This window comes from Primulina tabacum, chromosome 3 (assembly GCF_025594145.1).
Source record: "Primulina tabacum isolate GXHZ01 chromosome 3, ASM2559414v2, whole genome shotgun sequence".
NCBI lineage: Eukaryota > Viridiplantae > Streptophyta > Magnoliopsida > Lamiales > Gesneriaceae > Primulina > Primulina tabacum.
The window spans coordinates 5359959-5384966 of NC_134552.1; the positions used below are offsets into that span (position 1 = coordinate 5359959).

At 36.6% G+C, this 25008-nt stretch overlaps 1 protein-coding gene across 1 annotated transcript; it reads right to left on the reverse strand.

The window, feature by feature from the left end:
* Positions 1-1678: 1678 nt before the first annotated feature.
* LOC142539559 (uncharacterized) lies at positions 1679-5242 on the reverse strand. The gene is made up of 7 exons (XM_075645103.1): positions 4966-5242; positions 4792-4872; positions 4516-4692; positions 3280-3450; positions 2956-3168; positions 2777-2865; positions 1679-2530 (listed from the first exon to the last, which is right to left on the reverse strand). Exons 1-7 carry the CDS (start codon positions 5048-5050, stop codon positions 1823-1825), a joined length of 1524 nt encoding a protein of 507 aa, XP_075501218.1. The 5' UTR covers positions 5051-5242; the 3' UTR covers positions 1679-1822.
* Positions 5243-25008: the final 19766 nt, after the last annotated feature.

The following is a 25008-nucleotide window of genomic DNA, read 5'->3' on the forward strand; positions in this document are numbered from 1 at the left end:
CACAACCACGATTTTCTCCAAAAAAAAAAAAAAAAAATCAGAATTGAAATCGTGGTCGATTTTGGTTCCAAAACCGGAATTGGAGTAGAGAACTTAGTTCGAATTAGTTACTAAAAATAAGAATCCCAAATTGAAACTGCAAAACCATATCCTGTTATAAAAAAATTCAGAATTGAAATTGTGTTCGATTTAGGTAGATTTTAATATATATTTTATTATTATTACATGAGTCACGTCAAAAAACATCTTTATCTAGTAGCTTCAAAATGGAAAGAAAAGAAAAGGGTGAATTTTTTTTAAAAATGTTTTGTTTGGGATTTTTTAAGGAAGGGAAAATGGAAGGAAACACAATTAAAAAATTTGTTTTCAAATAAATACAACTTATTTCCTTTCTTTTTTTCTCCAGCTGCTCCCAAATAAAAAAGTACACCATTTTTCTCATCTTCATTTCCCTTTTCTTCTTTTATTTTTTCATCCTTTCTTTTCCATTCCAACTTCTTAACTGAGCCTTAAAATACCAAAATATGTTGAATATTAAAATAAAAAAACATGTCAATTTATAGGACCAAAATCCTAATTTTCGGTGAAAATGTATAAGCTGTTAAATATTTTATCAATTTATTTGTATGATAAATTTCACATATTATATTCGTGTATCATCCCGTCGACTTCATTATTATTTATAATTACTGTCCCTCTGCGTGCATTAAGTATTTGCACAGTTGTTGTTTTTTTTTTTTTAGGATTTGTGATTATTTTCTTATAATTTTTTTATTTGGATATTAATTATGCAACTATTTTAAATATGTAACTTGTAATGATAATGATTAATGTGTGTATATTTGATTTTTTTAAAAAAATGATGAAATATGACAGGTTTAAGTAAATTATAAATCTACTAAAATAGGGCTTCATAGTATTTTTAAAAATGAAAAATATTAATTTTTTAAGTTGGTTAGCGTATTTTCTTAAAAATTCATCATGTGTGTCACAAAATCGAATCACTAAAAATCTCAACATTTATATATAATATGCTTATTTATTTAATCATATTCTCTATATTTTTGAACTAAAAGTATTGAAAACTTTAAATTTTGAATTATTTAATGAAAATATAATATATAAATGTCCATGAAATATATGCGGGAGTGTGACATGGGGAATTCTCTTAAACACAAGAAAAGTACCTTCCTATATCTGTTAACAGATACTCCGACTTTGCTCGCTCTCCTTGATAGAGCCCTCGAGACTTTTAAGTCCAACTTCGCTACTCTCTCTCCGAAAAGAAGTAGCTTTGCCAATCGATTATCGGCTTTCAACATTCTAGCTTCAAAAAAAAAAAAAGCCCATGAGAGAAAGTTTGAGGAAAAATTCATACTATACTGACCAGACAGACATGGGTAGAAAGGACATTCCCACCAACTATGAAACCCAAATAGAGTAGAGAGAGTTCTTCTATCCTAAAAGGGCAGGGATCTATCATCAGTTGGTTCAGATAGGATTCGAGTCTTGCGAATACAAAAAACAGATATTGAGAAAGTTTTTCTTATAAGTTTGATCTTAGTAGATATTAGAGTAATTTGAACTCGATAATGAACAGGGAAATTAAATCAAAATAATAAGTAATATAGAATTCATTTTCTTGGGCAGATGGTTGGGAATTGGTGGGAATTGGATATGTTTGAAAAATTGAGTACCTTTTAATTTTTGAGGCTCCATTTGGATCATAACTAGCAGGCTTGGAAAAAAAATAAAGTGAATCAAACATCATACATCCTATTTTATACATTAAATCCTAGGAAATATTTTATTGTGTAAAACATTAGTAGCCGTAGGAGGAGTAACTCATGCAGTTGTATCTTGATCTTATATTCTGACTATTGTAACTTGAGGGTTCTGCATAGTCAACAGCCTTTATCACCATTGCCTCACGTCGTCCAATCTGTTCTTGGACGGCTCCGAATACTATCTCATTTGTCTCGCAGTTTTCATGCTCGTAATAAGTTTGGGGGCTCGACAAGTTATGCTTCTGATGATACTGGTGATGTTGCAGTTGCTGCATTTGATATGGTGGTTGCTGGCGAAAATCTCCATTCCATCCATCGTGATTGTAAGATTTGCTTTGCATGGATTGGTGCCGAGTATTTTCTGTGTCCTTAGTATTGAATGGGTAGCTTTTGCGTGGGGTTGGTTCTCTCGAGTCAATTGGTGGGGGCTCATCTTCTTGTGGGATCATGAAGCTTTCTTGCAACGGCCAGGCGTTCCCATGTTTTGAAGGGTGTCGATGCTGTTGCTGTTGCTGCATGGGGTGATAGGAAGGCTTTCTTCTGATACCAGAGAATAATCCGCCAAATATTTCAAAGAAAGACGAGCCCGCGTTGGAAATTAGTCGTCCCAATGAAGTGAAGAAGCCCTCATCTTGTTGTTCGTATTTGTTGTCTTCCAATGGAATCAAGGGAGGCCGAATGGACTTAGGAGGGGGCCTGTGATATGGAGCTGGCGGCATGTCTCTGACATAAGTCTTCGGCTCCTTCAATAAAAGTGATTGGTAAAGAGAGAATGGAATATCACTATATTCTCAGACTTGTCAAGAAATAAAGTGGCTCTAATAAAGTTTAAATCATGCATGCATATTTAAAACTTTCGAACTCGAGCTGAATTTGAAAATGTCTGAAAGATACTTAGAGATATGTACGACACTGTCTGTGTAAAACCTGCTAGTTATAATTATCATGATCCTGTTAGAATATATATTTGTATAAGACCTACTACTTACATCGTCGTATGAAAGCATCGTGGAAATCCAACGCTGTAACAAGGCCAACATGTAACCAAAGAAAACAGCCGCCGCGAGCACCGCTATGCCTGTAAGGATATTCACATTACAACATTTGATAAGCACCAAAGAAATACAATATGAAGGAGATGATATATATCCATAGAATTTCCTTTCACCTAAATATAAATTGCCTTCATGCTGGGTAGAACAATCATCTTCATGGAGTTGGATCTCTCGAATCGCTTGATTCCCTCTGTCTATTACCAAAAGGGAGCAGCTACTTCCAACATAGACCAAGTCAAAATCATTTGAAAACTTGGCATCTTCGCTCGGTCCATCAATGTGCCCTCCTCCTCGGCTCAATCTCCCACCAGCAATTGTAACGACTCCTGCAAAAGATGACATTTATGTTCAAGCAAAAGTCGTGTGCCAAAGAATTTTTAAGGCATTTATTTGACTAATTCTCTAGCTAAGGCAAGGGCGGCACTAGAACAATTCACCTGTGTCGCTAATTTTGCGGATCGCCATATTCATAGTATCTGCAACATATATATTCCCTGAGTCGTCCACAGTAAGCCCTTTTGGATGGTACATTCTTGCTTCTCTTAGCTTTCCATCTACATGCCCCGTGTAACCTTCCGACGATCCGATAAGCAGCTTAGGTCTACTATCTGCAGCTCAAACATTTTTCTCGATGTGAAATACATGGCACTGATTACTGATCATCTTGTTTCTTTTCCCAACTTACCTAGTCTTTTTCCTTCCATGTACAGTCTTTGTGAAGGACTAAAGGGTTTAAACCAAAGCTTAAATTTATGCATTTGCCATCATTCTATTCTATCCCCTTCAACCCTGAATATTTCTTGACATCATCTAACACAATATTCCAGAAAATAATAACGTACAATCATTTTAAAAAAAACACTCCCTAGTCTGTCCGTACTAAATATGAACAGAAATTCGCTTACATTAGAAGTTTACGGACTTTACAAAAGTATGGCACACTCTGAGGAACTTTTCCCTGTGACTTGTGCAAAATAATAAGCTTTGTACTGGTAAAGCTAAAACCCATTGGAATCTAAAATGGAATAAAGCAGTTGAGTTGCCCACCCCACCAGTAAGGAACTTGGTCATAGAGTATCAGAAACTAACAAATTTTGTAGAGGAGAATCAAATCTCCCCACACACAAAGATCTACGGTGCTTAAAAACGAAATGCTGTGTCCTCCGGTGCAAGATCAAACACAGAACAGCGGAGACATTAACTTCATATATTGAGAAAATTAAGCCATAAATATAGGTGGACTGACCTAGGAGATTCCTCCGGGATGAAATACTTTTTTTCATAAAATCTACATGTAAGGAAATCAAATTTTTACTCAAGTGCTAGCACCCCTTCTTTCTTGACCAGTTCGAACCCGGCAATAAAATTCAAAGGAAATATGGATTTAGCTGAACTAGTAGACTGGGCACAAATTTTCACTCAAGGAGAAATGCTGGTGTCAGCTTTGCTCCAAAAGTACTCATAATAGATATCAGATATTAGGAGTAATCTCCAAGGAAAGAATTCCATTAAAACAATAATAAGAAAAATAATAATAAATAAATAAAACCTGTTAGTTCAAATTCATGCCATGTAGTTTCAAAGATCATAACTTTGTTGCAAAGGCGGCTTACTTAAACAACATTTTCAAAATTTTCAACATATAATTCGAGAACAAAAGAAGAGCAACGCACATCTGGACAAAGGAGCTGATATCTTGTAAATATTGCTGTTCTCAGAGTCCAAAACCAGAAGCTCCCCAAATGCAGACACCACGACCGAGTGTGGTTCGATCCCAAGCTTACTTCCATCGAACACAGTCTCGACAATATACCCACTTTCGAATTTCATCATAGAACGACTCGAAACAGCTGAAATCACAAAACCCATCAACCGATTAACACACACACAAAAAGAAATGGCGAAAAAGGTAATCTTGAAATATGGGTTTCATTACACGGTCTGTGTACCTGTCTTGGTGGTTGATTTTAGTGACCACAACCACTTGAAAACGGCGGAAGCAACATTTGTGACAACCCCACCTACGATTTCTGAAACAAAGCGTAGAAAGTAAGAATCAAGAATGAAAGAAAATGAGAGGATGTAAACCTCAACGAACAAGGATGTTTGGTCTGTACACTCACTTGTAACAGGCGATGCAGAAACTGAAGAACACCCGACAAGAAGAGTCACGAGAATGGCGAGAAGAATGATCCAATTCTTGCACATTGTTGTTGTCTTCGACCAAAAAGGAACAGAGAATTCAAGAATTTACCTGTTTCAGCTCCACATTATTTGCGTGAGAGAATTGAAGCACAGAGGGTATGGAACTTCGCAACAATTAAATGTCAAGTTACCCTTTTCGTGTGTAGAAAATGCCATCACAAGTAATAAATGAGAGTAACAGCATGAGGTGACAATTTTAGCTGTTTAGATCCACCTTTGGTATACTTCCACAGTTCCACTCCAAAATTTAAAATGTCGTCAAAATCTATATATACATTTCTTGAAAACTTAATTTAATAATGCAATATAAATTATACATCGAGCTAAAATCATTTTGATCCATTTTTTTATATAAAAAAGATCCCTTGATTTATAAATTTATACGTGTTTTATCTTATATTAACCTTTTTTTTTGTAAAAATGGTAAATATGTATATATATACATATATATAGTGAAGAGATATTGTTTTGGGGAGTGAAAGTGAAGGGATGTGTGTGACAAAGGGAAGGATTAAAGAAAGGGAAGATGGGACACCGATTTTAGTACTGCTAACTAAAATATTTAAAGCAGATAACAGATGTCTGCTGCTTTTGTTGTCTCCATGGTAGTAAACAATCAAAACAAAAGGGCAACTCGAGACATTTAATGTAACAGTCGAAAGTAGATGGAATTACACACAAATGCTTGCTCTGGAGATATCAGGCTTTGTTCGTTAAGATTTCATTGTAATACGGTCAAAGCGTGTTTGTTTTTAGAAAACATTCGTGCCATATATAATTTAATATAATAAATTTATTTAATTTTCAAATATTATTATAAAAAAAATTATATAAAAAATATTTATATCATTTGAGATGAGGTTTAAAAGAGGATAACAATCTTCTCTTATTAAATTGACTTTTTTTTATCTTGATTAGAGCCGTCAATCGGTTGGTTACGTCGTGTCTGAGAAAGAAAATGTAAATTGATGGAATGTTAGCAATCACGTGGAAGTGGATTACCATGAAATAAAGAAAATAATAATAATAAATCAGTTATTTCAAAAAAAAAAAAAAACCATGATAATAACCAGTTAATGATCATAAGGAGAAACATGAAAGAACTGAGAAAGAAAAACAGGAGACATAAGAGAATTTAAGTTCTATATCTCAAAACTATATTGAAACGTTGTCCAAACTCAGAACAAATTATATATTCAAAATCATCGTGTTGAGAGCGTTCTTTTGAGGTAATTTTCTATTGGATTCGTCATCTTTATTTATTGAATTGACATAATAGCATGTATTTGAATTTGATTTCAATATATGCGATAGAATAGCCGACGAGAAATTAACTTTCAAATATGAAATTTAATTATATCAAGATTTCAATTTTATATGAATTTTCAAAGTTTCAAAACGATTTTTGAAACTTGAAAATTTTGATTGTAAATGAATGAATGTATAATAACGAGTTATTAGGATTTATAATGCGATATAATTATTCTAATAATGAAAAAATTAAATTGAATAGTGTTGGGAAATTAAACCGAAGCGATGCCGATCACGATGATAATATAGTACCCAAAAAATGTGGAATAAAATAACCAACAAGAACACAAATATTTACGTGGTTCACCCAATATAGGCTACGTCCACGGAGCACTGCAACTTTTATAACTGGAAGAAATATTACAACAAGTGTATACACCAATACACTCAATATTTCTCACTTCCAAACCCGAGTATACCGAGAACATAATTTCTGTAAGGACCGTGTATCGTATTATCGTAAATCTTATATGATTATCGATAATTCAGGAATTTGATATGTGATTATACATTTGATGTATATTATGACAATGAAATTGAGAAAATAAATATTGAATATGAATTGACGTTGTAAGAGCTCGAGTGGAGAGGCCGGACGCCAATTTAGTACAAACATAAATATTTTGTACAGAATGTGTGGCGCCCGGGCGGTAGAAAATGACCGCCCGAGCGCCAAGGTAGAAAATGTTAGTGTTCGGGCAGAACACTCCGCGCCCGAGCGGTAACTTTTGACCGCCTGAGCGCGGCATAAACAATTCTCGGGGACAGAATGTCTCGCACTCGGGCGCGAGAATTCTACCGCCCGAGCGCCGAAACGGTGGAGATAAGAATAAGCTTTTTCTTCTTCTTTCTTCATTTCTATGTTCGAGGATTCGAGAGAAGATACGAGATTTCGAAATTCCTTCGTCCGAATTGACTTCGAAACGCTGTCTAAACGCGAAACAAATTATATATTTGTGATCGTCGCGTCGAGGGCTTCTGACTGAGGTAATTTTCTTCTAGTTCCAACAGCTCGAAATATCAAAGTGCTGGAATAGCATGTATTTGAAGTTGAATTTCATATATGTAGTAGAATAACCGACAAGAAACTTATATTCGAAGTCGGAATTGAATTATGATATTATTTTGATTTGATATGAATTTTTTGAAGTTTCAAATGATATTTGAAACTAATATTAATGATTTTGGAGTATGTTATTGATTGGAATGAGTATGTTATTGATGTAGATAAAGTGTAATATCAATATCTTCAAGCTACATCGACTGGAACGAAGAATTGAGGTATGTTGCGACCGGGTAACATACGACAGGTATCTGTATTATATGATATATGTTGGATTGATTTGATTGATTGGAATGAGAATACATGTCTATATGCCTTATTTGTCGATTTATGTGGCATACATGACATTGAGATTGAGATATCGATGTATAAAATAAATGTTTTGTTAACACACATCGTTTGATGCATACATCGATACATGACATGCACGTTGAGCTATGATCCTTGGATACCCTGATATGATTTGATTGGATTCTGGGGTTTGTGAACACAATTGCTATGTTGGTATTATATGACCCGTAAAGCATAGACAATTGTGGCCCCGATGATTGGATATGAGATTTGGGATTTGATGGCGCTTTGTCGACGCTATCATACGAGTATCCCTTATTGAGGCCGGTGTGCCAGCTCGAGCATTGATTTGATAGCGATTCGTTGATTCTGACATGTGCTCAGTGGATGGGCATATTACCTGATACCTCCACGACATACATGCATTGCATACCATATATCATTATTTAGATACTTGTGATATATATGATGGTTGTTCCATACGGAGCTTTGCTCACCCCCAAGGGGGGCTGTTGTTGTCTTTGTGTGTGGACAATGGACAGGTACTCCAGGATATCAGGAGACCGGAGAGGGTGCTTCTGGAGGGAGTCACAGTTTGAGTTGAGGTTTATATTTTGTTCCCAGTATATATATATATATATATATATATATATATATATATATATATATATATCTATATACCGGGGCATATCCCGAGGATATGAGTTGTTTGTATGTGATTGGCTTTGATTACGTGTGGGCGTGTTTTATGATTTGAGATTAAATACTATTTTCAGTATTCAAATTATAAAAGAGATATTTTTGGGCTCATTGTAAAGAAATTTTAAACTCGTTTTCCGCTGTAATTAGTTAACCCTAATCAAAGTACATTATAATAACGATTAGGAGCTAAGGGCCCCACACAGAGTGGTATCAGAGCATAGCTGGGAATGCTCGATTGAGTCTTGTGTACACTTGAATAGGCACAAATGAATTGTGCGTATGTGTTTGAATTATTTGTATTACTTTGCTCCTACTTGATTTGATTCGAGTAAGTATTTGATGAGATTGATGATATGAGATGATGAGATTATGAGATTGATATTGATTTGTGATATTCATCATTTGATTTGTAGATGGATCCCACAAATGAAACTGCGAGTAGCAGTACTGAGAGGATTGTTGGACAATTTGAAGGATTGTCCATGGATGTAGTGATGGCTCGATTCCAGGATCTAAAACCACCGAGGTTCTTTGGCACTGAGAGTGCTGAAAGAGCTGAAGCCTGGTTGAAGGATATTGAGCATTTGTTTAATATTGTTGAATATTCCAAGGCTCGGAGATTGAAACTTGTTCTTTATCAGTTAAAAGACCGAGCTAAATCTTGGTGGGAAGCCGCTGAGATTGGATTGAAAGAAGCCGGGATTGAAGTCACCTGGGATGTCTTCAAGGCCCAGTTTTTGGAGCAGTATTCTCCTCCTTCTTATTATACTGCACAGGAGAATGAATTTAATAATCTGCAGCAGGGAACGATGTCTGTTGCAGAGTATGCTTCGAAATTTTCTATTCTGTTGAAGTATGCACCTCACATAGCTGGGAATGCGAGGGCAAAATATAACAGGTTTGTAAATGGATTACATCATGCTTTATATACTTATGTTGTTTCTGGATTGCCTACCAGCTACGCAGAGGCAGTGGAACGAGCCAAGGCAGCCGAGGCTGGACTTAGGAGAGGAGGTCCACAGTATACTCCTCCACCTCCGGTGTCAGCTCAGCAGCCTACTTTGCGGCCGAGAGGTAAGAAGTTCAAGAAGACTGGTTCTGTTTCGTTGTCTTCTTCGAGTTCAAGTGGATCACAGCGAGGGAGTCCTGTGATTGCTCCCTACTGTAGTCATTGTGGAGGTAAATATACTATCGAGCAGTGTCGAGGTATGTTTGGTACTTGTTATCAATGTGGGCAGGAAGGTCATTTCTCTCGAGTATGTCCGAACAGGGGTACAACTTTTGCTCAACCCCAGCCAGGATTTAGAGGTGGCCCTAGTACTATGATGAGACCTGCTGTTCCTGTTCCATCTTTTCAGCAGTCGAGTGTCCCACGATATCGAGGACCGGGTGGTCAGAGTGCCCAAGTTTCTCCTCAAGTGAGAGTGTATGCCATGACTGAGGATCAGGAGAGAGAAGCTCCTGGAGGCATGATTGCAGGTATTTGCACGCTTTGCGATTATCCTGCACGTGTTTTATTTGATACAGGAGCATCTCATTCATTCATATCTCATGCATTTGTTGCATCTCACGATATTGAGTGTACCCCGTTGTATGATACTTTATCTATAGCCACGCCAGCAGGGAAGATTATTTTGTCTGAGAAAGTTGTGCATAATTGTGAATTGATATATGAGGATAATGTGGTATTTCTGAATTTGATTGTCCTCCCAATGCACGACTTTGATTGTATTGTTGGCATGGATATCTTGATGACAAATCGAGCTACTGTTGATTGTTGTCATGGAGTGGTTTGATTTCGACCAATTGATGGACCCAAGTGGAATTTTTATGGCAAGGGTTCCCAAGACAAAATTCCATTAGTATCTTCCTTGGAAATGTCCCGATTGTTGACTAGTGGAGATGAGGGTTATCTTATCTACGCTATTGATATTTCGAAGAAGGAGTCTTCTTTATCTGAGATTCCTGTTGCGAAAGAATTCCCGGATGTATTTCCCGATGAGATTCCTGATTTTCCTCCTCATCGAGAGGTTGAGTTTAGTATTGATCTGGTGCCGGGGACTGCGCTTATTTCGAAAGCTCCCTATCGCATGGCACCATTGGAATTGAAAGAATTGAAAGAACAATTGCAGGATCTTCTCGATAAGGGATATATTCGACCGAGTGTATCGCCTTGGGGAGCTCCAGTTTTATTTGTTCGGAAGAAAGATGGTACTATGCGAATGTGTATTGACTATAGGCAACTGAATCGGGCTACTGTGAAAAACAAGTACCCACATCCTCGTATTGATGATTTATTTGATCAGCTTCAGGGTACTTCTGTATACTCGGAGATTGATCTTCGTTCTGGGTATCATCAAGTACGAGTTCGAGACAAAGATGTGCCCAAAACTGCTTTTCGTACAAGGTATGGCCACTATGAATTCTTGGTTATGCCTTTTGGTCTTACGAATGCTCCTGCTATCTTTATGGATTTAATGAATCGGGTCTTCCGAGATTATCTAGACCGATTCGTTATTATTTTTATTGATGATATTCTTGTCTATTCGAAATCGAAAAAGGAGCATGCTGAACATCTGAGACTGGTACTTCAAACTCTTCGTACTAGTCATTTATATGCCAAATTGTCCAAATGTGAATTCTGGATGGACAAAGTGGTATTTCTGGGCCACGTCATTTCGAGACATGGCATATCTGTTGATCCTGCGAAGGTCGAAGCTGTATTGAATTGGCCAAGACCTACGAATGTTCCTGAGATCCGTAGCTTCATGGGTTTGGCTGGATATTATCGTCTTTTTATTGAAGGATTTTCGAAAATAGCTAAACCTATTACTCAACTGACACAGAAGAATCAGCTATTCATTTGGTCAGATGAATGTGAAGCTAGTTTTCTTGAATTGAAGACGAGATTGACCACAGCATCTGTGCTTACTTTTCCCTTAGGTACCAGAGGATTTATGGTGTGTACAGATGCGTCTGGTAAAGGTTTGGGCTGTGTTCTGATGCAACATGGCAAAGTGGTTGCTTATACATCTCGTCAATTGAAATCTCATGAAACACGTTATCCTGTTCATGATCTCGAATTGGCTGCCATTGTGTTTGCTTTGAAGATTTGGCGTCATTACTTGTACGGAGAAAAGTGTGTTATCTATTCGGACCATAAGAGTCTGAAATATCTCTTTTCTCAATCTAATTTGAATATAAGGCAACGCAGGTGGATGGATCTTCTGAAGGATTTTGATTGTGAGATTCAATATCACCCTGGATCGGTGAATGTTACTGCGGATGCTCTGAGCCGTAAAGTTCATGATTCTGTGTTAGCTTCTGTCAATGTCACCAAAGTACACGAGGATATTTGTACTTCTGGTTGGACTTTTCACTCGAATTGGAATTCTGTCACTGTCTCAGCATTGCAAATTGAGCCGAACTTGATATCGAAAATACGAAAGGCCCAACGAAACGATGCTCAGATCCAAAAGTCGAAAGAACTTGTATCTGCAGGACATCAGTCTGGATTTCAGATTTCGTCTGATGGTTCTTTACGACTTAATGGTCTGCTGGTAGTCCCTGACGACTCTGAGTTGAAATATGCCCTTCTTCGAGAAGCACATTGTAGCAAATACAGTATTCACCCTGGAGGTCGGAAGATGTATTTGACATTGAGACCTCAATTCTGGTGGAAACGTATGAAGAAGAAAGTTTATTTCGAAATGTCTTGTCTGCCAGCAAGTAAAAGCCGAGAGAATGAAACCGGGAGGATTGCTCCATAGTCTTGAAATCCCGAAACGGAATTGGGAACATATCGCTATGGATTTTGTGACTCATTTACCTCACTCGCCCAAAGGCTGTGATGCTATTTGGGTGATTATTGATCGGCTTTCCAAATCTGCGCATTTTATTCCATATGAACGAACTTATCCTTATAAGAGAATGGTCCGTTTATACATTGAGAATGTTGTGAGACTGCATGGTGTGCCAGTCTCGATTGTATCTGATCGTGATCCCAGATTTGCTTCTAAATTCTGGGGTAGTTTTCAGGAGGCGATGGGTACGCGTTTGGCTATGAGTACTGCTTATCATCCTCAAACTGATGGCCAAACTGAGCGTACGATTCAGACTCTAGAGGATATGTTGCGTGCGATTGTGATGGACTTCAAAATGGGATGGCAAGATGCCTTACCATTGGTTGAATTTTCTTATAATAATAGCTTTCAGACGAGTATTGGTATGGCACCGTTTGAAGCTCTATATGGGAGACGATGTAGATCACCGTTATTCTTGCATGAAATTGGTGAGAGACAATTGACTGGACCTGAAATGATACAGGAAATGAATGATAAGGTTCAGTTAATTCGGCAACGGATGAAAGCTTCTCAGGATCGTCAAACGAGTTATGCGAACAAACGAATGCGACCCTTGGAATTCCAGAAAGGTGACAGAGTGTTTCTGAAAATATCTCCCTTTAGAGGCACTGTTCGATTTGGCATGCGAGGGAAATTATCTCCTCGTTAGTTGGTCCATACGAGATTCTGGATCGAGTTGGTGATCTTGCGTATCGATTGGCATTGCCACCAGCTCTATCTGCCATTCATGATGTGTTTCATGTTTCTATGCTGAGGAAATATGAACCAGATCCATCACATGTGCTTGCACCTGATGAGGTTGAACTGGATCCTTCTCTTTCCTATGTTGAACAACATGTTCGCATTATGGACCGAAAAGAAAAGATACTGAGAAATAAATCGATTCCTCTAGTTCGAGTGCAATGGACACGGCATGGTGTTGAAGAGTCGACGTGGGAATTGGAAAGCAAAATGCGAGAATCATATCCGCATTTATTTGATGTTAGTCCATCTGTTCCATTGTATTCGATGTATTCTGATCCTTTTACTGATTTTAGTTTTGATATGTACTATAACTGGTGACATATGTATGTTTGCCAATGTTATATATATATAGATGTTTGAGATTTCGAGGACGAAATCTTTTAAGAGGGGGAGAAATGTAAGGACCGTGTATCGTATTATCGTAAATCTTATATGATTATCGATAATTCAGGAATTTGATATGTGATTATACATTTGATGTATATTATGACAATGAAATTGAGAAAATGAATATTGAATATGAATTGACGTTGTAAGAGCTCGAGTGGAGAGGCCGGACGCCAATTTAGTACAAACATAAATATTTTGTACAGAATGTGTGGCGCCCGGGCGGTAGAAAATGACCGCCCGAGCGCCAAGGTAGAAAATGTTAGTGTTCGGGCAGAACACTCCGCGCCCGAGCGGTAACTTTTGACCGCCCGAGCGCGGTATAAACAATTCTCGGGGACAGAATGTCTCGCGCTCGGGCGCGAGAATTCTACCGCCCGAGCGCCGAAACGGTGGAGATAAGAATAAGCTTTTTCTTCTTCTTTCTTCATTTCTATTTTTGAGGATTCGAGAGAAGATACGAGATTTCGAAATTCCTTCGTCCGAATTGACTTCGAAACGCTATCTGAACGCGAAACAAATTATATATTTGTGATCATCGCGTCGAGGGCTTCTGACTGAGGTAATTTTTTTCTAGTTCCAACAGCTCGAAATATCAAAGTGCTGGAATAGCATGTATTTGAAGTTGAATTTCCTATATGTAGTAGAATAACCGACAAGAAACTTATATTCGAAGTCGGAATTGAATTATGATATTATTTTGATTTGATATGATTTTTTGAAGTTTCAAATGATATTTGAAACTAATATTAATGATTTTGGAGTATGTTATTGATTGGAATGAGTATGTTATTGATGTAGATAAAGTGTAATATCAATATCTTCAAGCTACATCGACTGGAACGAAGAATTGAGGTATGTTGCGACCGGGTAACATACGACAGGTATCTGTATTATATGATATATGTTGGATTGATTTGATTGATTGGAATGAGAATACATGTCTATATGCCTTATTTGTCGATTTATGTGGCATACATGACATTGAGATTGAGATATCGATGTATAAAATAAATGTTTTGTTAACACACATCGTTTGATGCATACATCGATACATGACATGCACATTGAGCTATGATCCTTGGATACCCTGATATGATTTGATTGGATTATGGGGTTTGTGAACACAATTGCTATGTTGGTATTATATGACCCGTAAAGCATAGACAATTGTTTGAGGATGAATGATAGATGGGTAGTTCCAGATATATCTGAGTTGCGCCAGGGCCTGTTGCGGCGTGCACATTGTAGTCGATATTCTATCCACCCTGGTGGCAAGAAAATGTATAAGGATCTACGCTCTCAGTTTTGGTGGAAGGGAATGAAACGTGATGTGATTGATTTTGTACGTCGATGTCTTAATTGTCAACAGATCAAAGCTGAGAGGAGAAGGCCGGGAGGTGAATTGAGGAGTTTAGAAGTGCCGACTTGGAAATGGGAGCACATATCGATGGATTTTGTGACTCATTTGCCAAGAAGCACTAGAACTATTGATTCTATTTGGGTGATTGTTGATCGATTGACGAAAGTTGCACATTTTATACCCTATAGCATGAGTAGTACGTACTTGACAATGGCACAGTTGTATATACGAGAGATTGTACGGTTGCATGGGATTCCAGTGTCTATTATTTCTGATAGAGATCCTCGATTTACTTCTCATTTTTGGGAAGGATTGCAGACTGCGATGGGGACAGAGTTGAGATTGAGTACGGCTTATCATCCCAGACAGATGGTCAGACTGAGCGTACTATTCAGACGCTGGAGGATATGTTGCGTGCTTATGTTATGGATTTTAAATCTGTTTGGCAGTCATCTATTCCATTGGTAGAGTTTGCGTATTATCATAGTAGTATTCAGATGGCTCCATTTGAGGCATTGTACGGGAGACGTTGTAGATCTCCGTTATACTGGGATGATGTTGATCGAGCTGCAGTTACCGGTCCTGATATGATTCATGAGATGGAACAGAAAGTAAAGTTGATACAGCAACGATTGAAAGCAGCTCAAGATAGACAGGCCGCCTATGCCAATATAAGACGAAGACCTTTAGTGTTTCAGCAGGGCGATCGAGTATTTTTGAAAGTTTCTCCTTTTCGTGGCACAGTGCGATTTGGCATGAAAGGAAAGTTGGCACCGAGGAATGTTGGCCCGTATGAAATATTACAGCGAATAGGCACTTTGGCTTACCGATTGGCTTTACCTCCATCTTTATCTGGTATTCATGATGTGTTTCATGTATCGATGTTGCGGAAGTATGAGCCGGATCCTTCACATGTATTGGATATTTCTGAAGTTCAGTTAGATCCTGATGTGTCTTATGTTAAGAGACCAGTTTGTATTTTGGATCGATCTGAACGGAAGCTTCGTAGTAAGCTTATACCGATGGTGAAGGTTCAGTGGGAACATAGAGGTGTCGAAGAGGCCACTTGGGAGACAGAGCGGCATATGAGGGAGCTCTACCCCTACTTATTCTGATGGTATCACGTATCTTTTATTTATGCATGTTATTACTGTTGTTATTTAATTTCGGGGTCGAAATTCATTTAAGGTGGGTAGAAATGTAATGCCTGAAGTAATATCACAAGTTGTTGATTTAATAATATGACATTACTAAATAATTAATGATTTTTAAAGAATGAAATATGATATATGTTGGTCATATGAAGTCCAAATGATTGGAAATTTGGATATAACGTAGAGAACTCAAAGATATAGAAGTTTCATGTTTTGAGTTTTGGAAAATTTGATCGTTTGACTGGTCCAAAAGAATATACTGATGTTAAAATGTTAAATATTATATATTATATTATATTATATTTTATAATATAATATAAAATATAATATAATATAAAATAAAATAAAACAAATGGATAAAGATGCACTTACGTGAGAAGTTGCAATTATCAGAAAGTTTCAACGAGAACAGAGAAAGAGAGAAGAAAGAAATAATACAGTTTTGAATTTTCTTTTCAATCGTGCGACTTATCGGTTTATCCAATCGACGAACCAACTTCAGTTTTGGGATCGTTGACACGAGGTCTTCGATTTGATGTATAAATTTTATAGTTTTGGTGATATTTGAAATTCGTCGATTTCTGGAATAAATCCGATAAATTGTGAAATCATACAGAAATTGAAGATTGTTGAGTAGTGTATGATTTTAACGAAGTAGAGAAGATTATTGTGTTATTGTTTTGAATTATTCCTAATTTGTTTTAATTAGGGATTTTTAATCGTTGGGCTGAGATTGAAGAGTTGTTTGTCAGTTGTTATTAATTCTGATTATATATTCGGAGTCTACGAAGTATAGGCTACACGTTGATATAAAATTTTCGTAATTTGACGGATGTTGTAAAATAGCCTATTATTTGAAGTTAATTAATTAGGGTGTATTTGATGGTAGTATTGTGAATTAAATACACCAGATTATTAAATTGTTGAACAATACGAATTTATAATCGAGTTTTATATTTTGTTGAATTAATTGTTGTTGGGCTATTTGATGTTATATATTGAGGCTGTTATAACTGTGTTGATACGGTGACAATGATCTGATAATTATTGTTGAATTATTTAGATACATCACAAGCCTCGGGATCAAAGAAATAGCCAGATTGTATATATACTCGATTATCAGGTACGTGTTGACGTACGAGCATATGTTGTTATTGTTTAGTATTGATGAATACTATTGTGTTGAACGACGATAAATCACCGGATTTGGGTGATTTGTTATTATATTTGTTGTTTATTATTGTTGATGTTGTTGGTTATCGTTGTTGGGAGACGTCTCGTTGATGTTGTCACATTGATGTTGTTCGTTCAACGATATTGATGTCGCCGGTGTTGGGGTGCGACGTATCGTTGATGTTGTTATTCGTTCGACGATATTGCTGTCGCTGGTGTTGGGGTGCGACGTATCGTCGATGTTGTTGTTCGTTCGACGATATTGCTGTCGCTGGTGTTGGGGTGCGACGTATCGTCGATGTTGTTGCATTGTGATGTTGTTGAAGTTGTTGTTGGCTGATTGTCCAGAAACGGCATACGTCGCAGTTGTTGCATTGTGATGTTGTTGAGGTTGTTGTTGGCTGATTGTCCAGAAACGGCAAAGGGGGTGTTTCTATTATGATTTCAGTTATATTTTATGTTGTTAATATAACTGTTATGTATTACGATGATGATTGTTGTATATGCTCACCCTTTGAGGGCTGTTTCTGTTGGGCAAGTTACAGGACTATGCGTGAGACAGGATAGTGGTGAAGGACTAGGTGTGTCTAGTCAAACAGTCTTGTAGTTGATAGTAGATAGAGACAGTATAGCTTATTGTCTTATTGGAGTTGTATGTGTGTATTTATTATACTGTTTCTGCTACACTGACGTAGATAATGGGGTGATTGCACTATTTTGTCGTATATGCATTATATTATTACGTCGTTGAAAAGAAAATTTTTATGCATATGACGTCACATGTTGTATGATTACGTGGCGAGATTTGGGGCGCCACATCTTGTACACACCATTGCATACATGAGGCTTCCGACAGCAGGAACATAAGGAACCTTATTCATATAAGCATGCTCCTGCTCCGTTGATGGTGATTGTGCTTTGGTTAGTTTGAAATGACTAGCCAAAGGAGTACTCACAGATTTAGCTTCATCCATATTAAATTTGCTAACCACCTTTTTCACGTACTCTTCTTGAGATAACTTCAAGAATCCATTCACCCGGTCTCTAAAGATCCTCATTCCAAGGAGTTGCTTTGCAGCACCCAAATCCTTCATGGAGAATTCCGTTGATAAATCTTTCTTGAGTTTATCAATTTCTTCCAGACAAGCTCCAGCTATCAGCATATCATCTACATATAACAGTAGTATGATATAAGAACCGTCAAATTTTTTTTACATAACAGCAGTGATCAGCTTGACACCTTAGAAAACCATTATTACTCATTAATCCATCAAACTTCTTGTACCATTGTCTTGGAGCTTGTTTGAAACCACACAAGCTCTTCTGAATTTTGCACAGCATTTTCTCTTTTTCCCGTACTTCAAAGCCATGTGGCTGCTTCATATAAATTTCTTCATCTAGATCACCATGAAGAAACGCGGTCTTTACATCCAACTACTCCAAATGTAAGTCTTTCTTCGCCACTAGTCCAAGTACAGTCCTGATAGTGGTTAATTTAACCACCGGAGAGAAAATCTCGGTGTAATCAATTCCTTCCCATTGTTGGAAGCCTTTTACAACAAGTCTTGCCTTGTACCGCTTGATACCATCATGCTCTTCTTTTAACAGGTACACCAACTTGTTATGTAACGCTTTTTTGCCTTGCGGAAGTTCTGTCAACTCCCACGTCTGATTGGATGACAGTGAATCCATCTCATCTTCTATGGCAAACTTCCACTTGGTTGAATCATCATTTTGCATTCCCTCTTTATAGGTCTCCGGTTCACCTTTGTCTGTCAGCAAAATATAGTGAATTGCAGGGGAGTATCTCTCAGGTGGTCTAATGGTTCTCAAAGATCTCTTGAGTTCAATAACCGGGGTTTGTGGGTCATCATCTTGTGCAGTTTCTTCTTCATCTTCCTGGTTACTGGTTTTCGATTCATTCACAGGAATATATGTCAATGGCATTTCATCAGTCTTCTTGACTTCAGGACATTCATCTCCAGCTCCAATGTCTAACTTGTCATTGTACAGAAGTTGCTCATTAAAGATTACATCCCTGCTCTGAATGATCTTCCGATTTTGGTCATCCCAGAAACGATAACCAAACTCATTATCTCCATAACCAATAAAGAAGCACTTCTTTGATTTCGGATCAAGTTTTGTTCTGCTTGCTGAATCAATATGAACATAGGATAGACATCCAAACACTTTAAAGAAAGAAAGGTTTACTTCTTTGCCGCTCCATACCTCTTCGGGTATTCTGCAGTCAAGCGGTATCGAAGGTCCTCTGTTGATCAGATATGCTGCAGTGTTAACAGCATCAGCCCAAAATGATTTTGGCAATCCAGAATGCAATCTCATGCTCCTTGCGCGTTCATTCAAGGTCTTGTTCATCCTTTCAGCTACACCATTTTGTTGAGGTGTATCAGGAATGGTTTTCTCCATCTTGATCCCATTCTATGCACAATATTTCTTGAACTCATCATCTTCATATTCTCCACCATTGTCAGACCGTAAGCACTTCACCTTCAAGTTGGTCTCATTTTCCACCATGGCTTTCCACCTTTTAAAGGTCTCGTAAACATCAAAATTTATTTTTCAGAAAATAAACCCAAACTTTTCTACTCGAATCGTCAATGAATATGACATAGTATCTCGGGCCTCGCCTTTGAAAAACTCACCTTCTTCTGCTTTCCAAAGATACAGCTTTCATATAGTTGGTGTTCAACAGTCTTTAATTCTGGTAGATTTCCTTTTGACACCAACATCTTCATTCCCTTCTCACTCATATGTCCAAGTCTATAATGCCATAGACTTGAATTGGCTCCAGCATCCTAAGCTGCTAATGTGTCTCTGCAACTGGAAGTCATATACAGTGTTCCAGTTTTCTTTCCTCGAGCAACAATCATGCCTCCTTTGTTCACTTTTCAGGAACCATCACCGAAGGTCACATTGTGGCCTTCATCATCGAGCTGTCCCACCGAGATCAGATTGCGTGTCAATTTGTACATGCCTAACTTTGTTAATTTTCCACACAGATCCATTTGACATCTTCATCCGTACATCACCCATACTAACAATTTCCAAGGTTTTTCCATCAGCCAGGAAAATTTTTCCGTAATCACCAGCGATGTAATTATCAAATACATCGCGGTCACCAGTGGTATGAAACGAAGCTCCCGAGTCCATAACCCAAGAATCAACATGGCTTTCGATGGATAATAGCAGAGCATCATGTACTTCCTCAGTGACAGCATTGACATTATTCTTCGTTGATCTGCAATTCTCTTTCAAGTGACCAGTTTCACTATAGCTCCAGCACTTCAAATTCTTTTCAAAGTTGCTTTTGTCTTTTCCATTTCTTGATTTGGACCTACCGCGTCATCAGTTAGAATTCTTTTCGCCACTCCTGCCCTTCCTCTGTTCTCGAGATTTAGAGCAGATCTCGATGATGTTCCTTCACCCGAATCCATCTTGCGAACTTCTTCAGCAAGAATTTGATCACTGACATCATTGAATTGTAGCTTTCTTTTTCCAACAGAGTTGCTAATCGCTGCCCGCATTGGTTCCCAAACATTTGGTAAAGACGCCAAAAGAATAAGTGCACGAATCTCATCATCAAAATTAATTTCAACCGATGTTAGCTGAGAAATCGTGTTGAACTCATTGATGTGTTTAGCCACCGAAGCACCTTCACCCATTTTCAAGTTGAATAACTTTTTCATGAGATGTACTTTGTTGTTTGCTGATGACTTCTCGTACATGTCCGATAAAATGGACATCATCTCTTCTGTGGTTTTTGCCTCCGCCACGTTATGTGCCACATTCTTTGTTAGGGTCAGTCGTATCACACCTAACACCTGTCGGTCAAGGAGCTCCCAATCATCATCCTCCATCTTTTCCGGTTTCTTTCCTAATATAGGTTGATGCAGCTTCTTACTGTACAGATAATCTCTTATCTGTAACCGTCAGAACGAAAAATTTGTTCCGTCGAACTTGTTGATTCTCGGTCCCTATCAATCATCTCCAGCCATCACTTCTCTAGCCTTAGCAAAAAATCTAAAAAATCTTTTCTGATGTGGAATATCAGACAAAGCTGCAACCACAGAGCATTCTCAGAATTCTTAAGAATTTTTACAACAAGGCTCTGATACCAGTTGTTGGGAAATTATACCCAAGCGATGCCGACCACGATGATAATATAGTACCCAAAAAATGCGGAATAAAATAACCAACAAGAACACAAAGATTTACGTGGTTCACCTAATATAGGCTACGTCCACGGAGCAGTGCAACTTTTATAACTGAAAGAAATATTACAACAAGTGTATACACCAATACACTCAATATTTCTCACTCTCAAACCCGAGTATACCGAGAAAATAATTTCTCTAACTCACACAAGAAAATTCATGCACTCAAGAAAAAATACACTCTTTTTTTTCTATGCACTCTCTTTTTATCAAAACTGAAAAGCTTTTGATTCTGGGATACAATAACTGAAGGAATTGAGCTCTATTTATAACTAATTCCCTAGTTCAATTTCATAAACTTTCCGATGTGGGATGTGATTTTATATTATTTTGTTTAATATGTGGGCCACACCCCTCACCTAACAAATAGCATAGAACGAATTAATACATTCAAATACACTATAAGTATTTTGTTTGAATTAATTAATTGATTGAGATAAATATTTTGATTATGTTTATGTACTGAAATCCTAAAGCTACATTGAGTTGGAAATGAAGAACTGAGGTATGTTGCGATCGAGTAACATATATTTGTGTCATATGATATATGCTTGATTGATTTGACTGAAAATATGTGTTTATTGCTTTATTTGGTGAGTTGATGTGACATACACGAAATTCATGATTGGTAGATCGATGTATAAAATAAATATTTTCTTAACACACATCATTTTATACATACATCGATACATGACATGCACGTTGAGCTACGATCCTTGGATACCTTTATATCATTGGATTTTGATTCTGGGGTTTGGAGCACGATGCTATGTTTGGCCTTATGTGGCCCTTAAAAACATAAACATTTGTGGTCCCTATGATTGATTGGTTGAGATTTGGTATTTGATAGCGCTTTGTCGACGCTATCATACGAATATTCCCTTATACTCGACTGAGGTTGGTGTGCCAGCTCGAGCATTGATTTGATAACGATTTGATTGGTTCAATACTTGCTTAGTGGATGGCCATTTGACCTGATATCTCCACGACATACATGCATTGCATATCATATATCATTGTATAAATACATGTTGTATATATTATGGTTGTTCCATACAGAGTGTTTGTTCACCCCCAAGGGGGGCTGTTGTTGTCTTTATGTGTGGACAATGACAGGTACTCCAGGTTATCAGGAGATCAGGGAGGGTACTTCTGGAGAGAGTCACGACTGAGTTGAGGTTGAGCGGGGTATCCCAGTGTATATATGTATCTATATACCGGGGCATGTCCCAAGGATATGAGTTGTTTGTATATAATTGATTTCGGTCATGTGCGGGCTTATTTTATGATGTGATGTGTTTACATGAGAATTTATTATATGCTATTTTTTGTATTATAATTATAGTTGACACATTTTGTGCTCATTGTAAAGAAAATTTTTACTCGTTTTCTGCTGTAATTAATTAATCATAATCAAATTGAATTATAATAACGATTAAGAGTTAAGGACCCCACAGGCCGACATCCTCCTCCCCGCCCCGTCAAATGGCAGGTTTTTGGTAGGCTGGGTTGGACTGTTTAACCGATGTAGTCTTGGTTTAGTGAAAATGTTACTAATAAAAAATTAAAAAATATATATGAAGAATCATGTATTATTTTTTTTAATCAAAATTTTAAACAATAAATAAATAATTTTCAAAAAAAAATTGTGATTTTTAGATTTTCTAAGAAAATGAAAGCATAATCCCCAAAATACATTTCATCAACTCGTGAAATTTAGAATAATAATAACAACAATAATAATAAAAACAACAATTTATGGACAGTCAATATATCGAAATCACGACTGACACTCTTTAAAGAAGTTGGAAAGCATAATATCAAATACAAAATTATATATATTAATATAATAGATAATATTGAGAACTAAATATATAAAAATAACACAAAACTAAAAATCATAACCAAAATTAAATAAAATTATATAATCAATATAAATACTTAAATGTAGTTTATATTTTCATGAGAAATCAAATTTAAATTTGATTTTGTTAACAAAAAATAAAAAAATTCACAATTAATTACGTATCTATTTCTTATTTGCTTTCAAATATTTAATTCGGCGGGTGAATATATTAATGATAATAAATATTTTTTTAGCTAATTTTTTTCAGAACCTTTTCGAGTATAGCAAAAAGATATATTACCCAAAATAAGAAGATTTTGGCCGTCAATCGAGATTCGAGTACTCAATTAATACCCGAAGAGGCCAATGAATAAATTTTGTAGATTATTAGCTACGTCGTAAAGCAAAGTCCGAGGCTTCGAGAAGTGCCCGGCAAAACTTCAACGCATAAATCAGTAGTTGCTCGTTAAAGATTTTAGGAAATCGAGAACTCGAACGACGACGTCGACGCCGACGATTTATACTCTGAGAATATTGGAGTGTTTTCTATTTATAAATTACTGGAGAATTTGGTGGTTTGAACATTTGCGGGCCTGGTTGAATTTATGGGAATAAATAAAGGATCTCAATAATTAATTAATTGAGCATGGAGCTCATTGAACTGATTAAGTAGAAGCTGGGTCTGATAATCAAACTGGGTTATAACCAATCACAATGAAAATTAGATTAGTGGTGTTGTGCTCGTTTTTTAAACAAATAATTCTTGTAAGACAGTTTTTCATGTCAATTTTGTGTGTGATACAGATATTTAATTCGATCAGATTCTTGAAAAAAATATCATTTTTTTATGGTGAAATTGTTACTTTTCACTTTAAGTATAGAGCTCATTGGAAAAAAAACACGTGAGACCGTTTCACAATAACCATACTCATTTTAGAAAAAAGAAAATATGAACAGAAAATTGCTTCCGTAGCTTCGTATAACTATCTTTTAAAAAAAAATACGTCTAAAACTGTGTTAAATACTTTTAAAAATGAGCTTATAAAAATGACAAAAGAGAAATTTCAACTTTTTTGAACCAACGTTTAGAGAAAGGGATTTCAAATGAATAGAAGGATGTATATCAAAGTTACATTGTTTTGTTTAGATTTTGATTAAAAGAATTTAAGTTAAATATTCTCAAGTCTATGATTTAAATTTCATTGTATTTCTTTTCAACATAAAAACTTTTTTGAGACTTGTTTTACAAGTTAATTTTATAAAATGAATCTTCAATCAAATTCAACTCATAAAAAATATTATTTTTTATTGCAAATATCGATCGAGTCGACATCCGTGAGATTGTCTAACATAAATTCTACTATTCTTTCAATATATTTGGATTCGTTTATCGAGTTGGTTTTATTTGGAATTCAAATTTTAAATAGTATTGTTGAGATGTAATGATTGTCTATGTTTCATAGATCAATCGAAACGTGGTGTTAGAGTTGTTGTACCATTCAAAAATTTTGAATTGCAGCATTACCACCAGCTATAAATTTTGGAAAAACGACAAACAATCGGTCATACAATTGGTATCAGAACCAATGTCACGAATTCAATCCTCATTTGACTGCAATGAGTGCAATTATTGATAAAGATTTCAGTGGTGCAATGATTGTTCTTGTTCAGTAGAGCAATCGAAACAGAGTGATTGAATTGTTGCATAATTTAAAAAATTTGAGTTACAATATCACCGTCAATCATAACTTTTGATAAAACGACAAGCATTCTCTCCTACAAACTTCATTAAATATAATTATTTTTCATCCAGACCAATCATTACTTAG

Excerpts from the sequence above, each read along its gene's own strand:
- LOC142539559 (XM_075645103.1), bottom strand. The coding sequence starts at position 5,050 with ATGTGCAAGAATTGGATCATTCTTCTCGCCATTCTCGTGACTCTTCTT. Across the intron at positions 4,693-4,791 it reads AAAATCAACCACCAAGACAG|CTGTTTCGAGTCGTTCTATG; the intron begins GTACACAGACCG and ends TTGTGATTTCAG. Across the intron at positions 2,531-2,776 it reads CGATGCTTTCATACGACGAT|GAGCCGAAGACTTATGTCAG; the intron begins GTAAGTAGTAGG and ends CTTTTATTGAAG.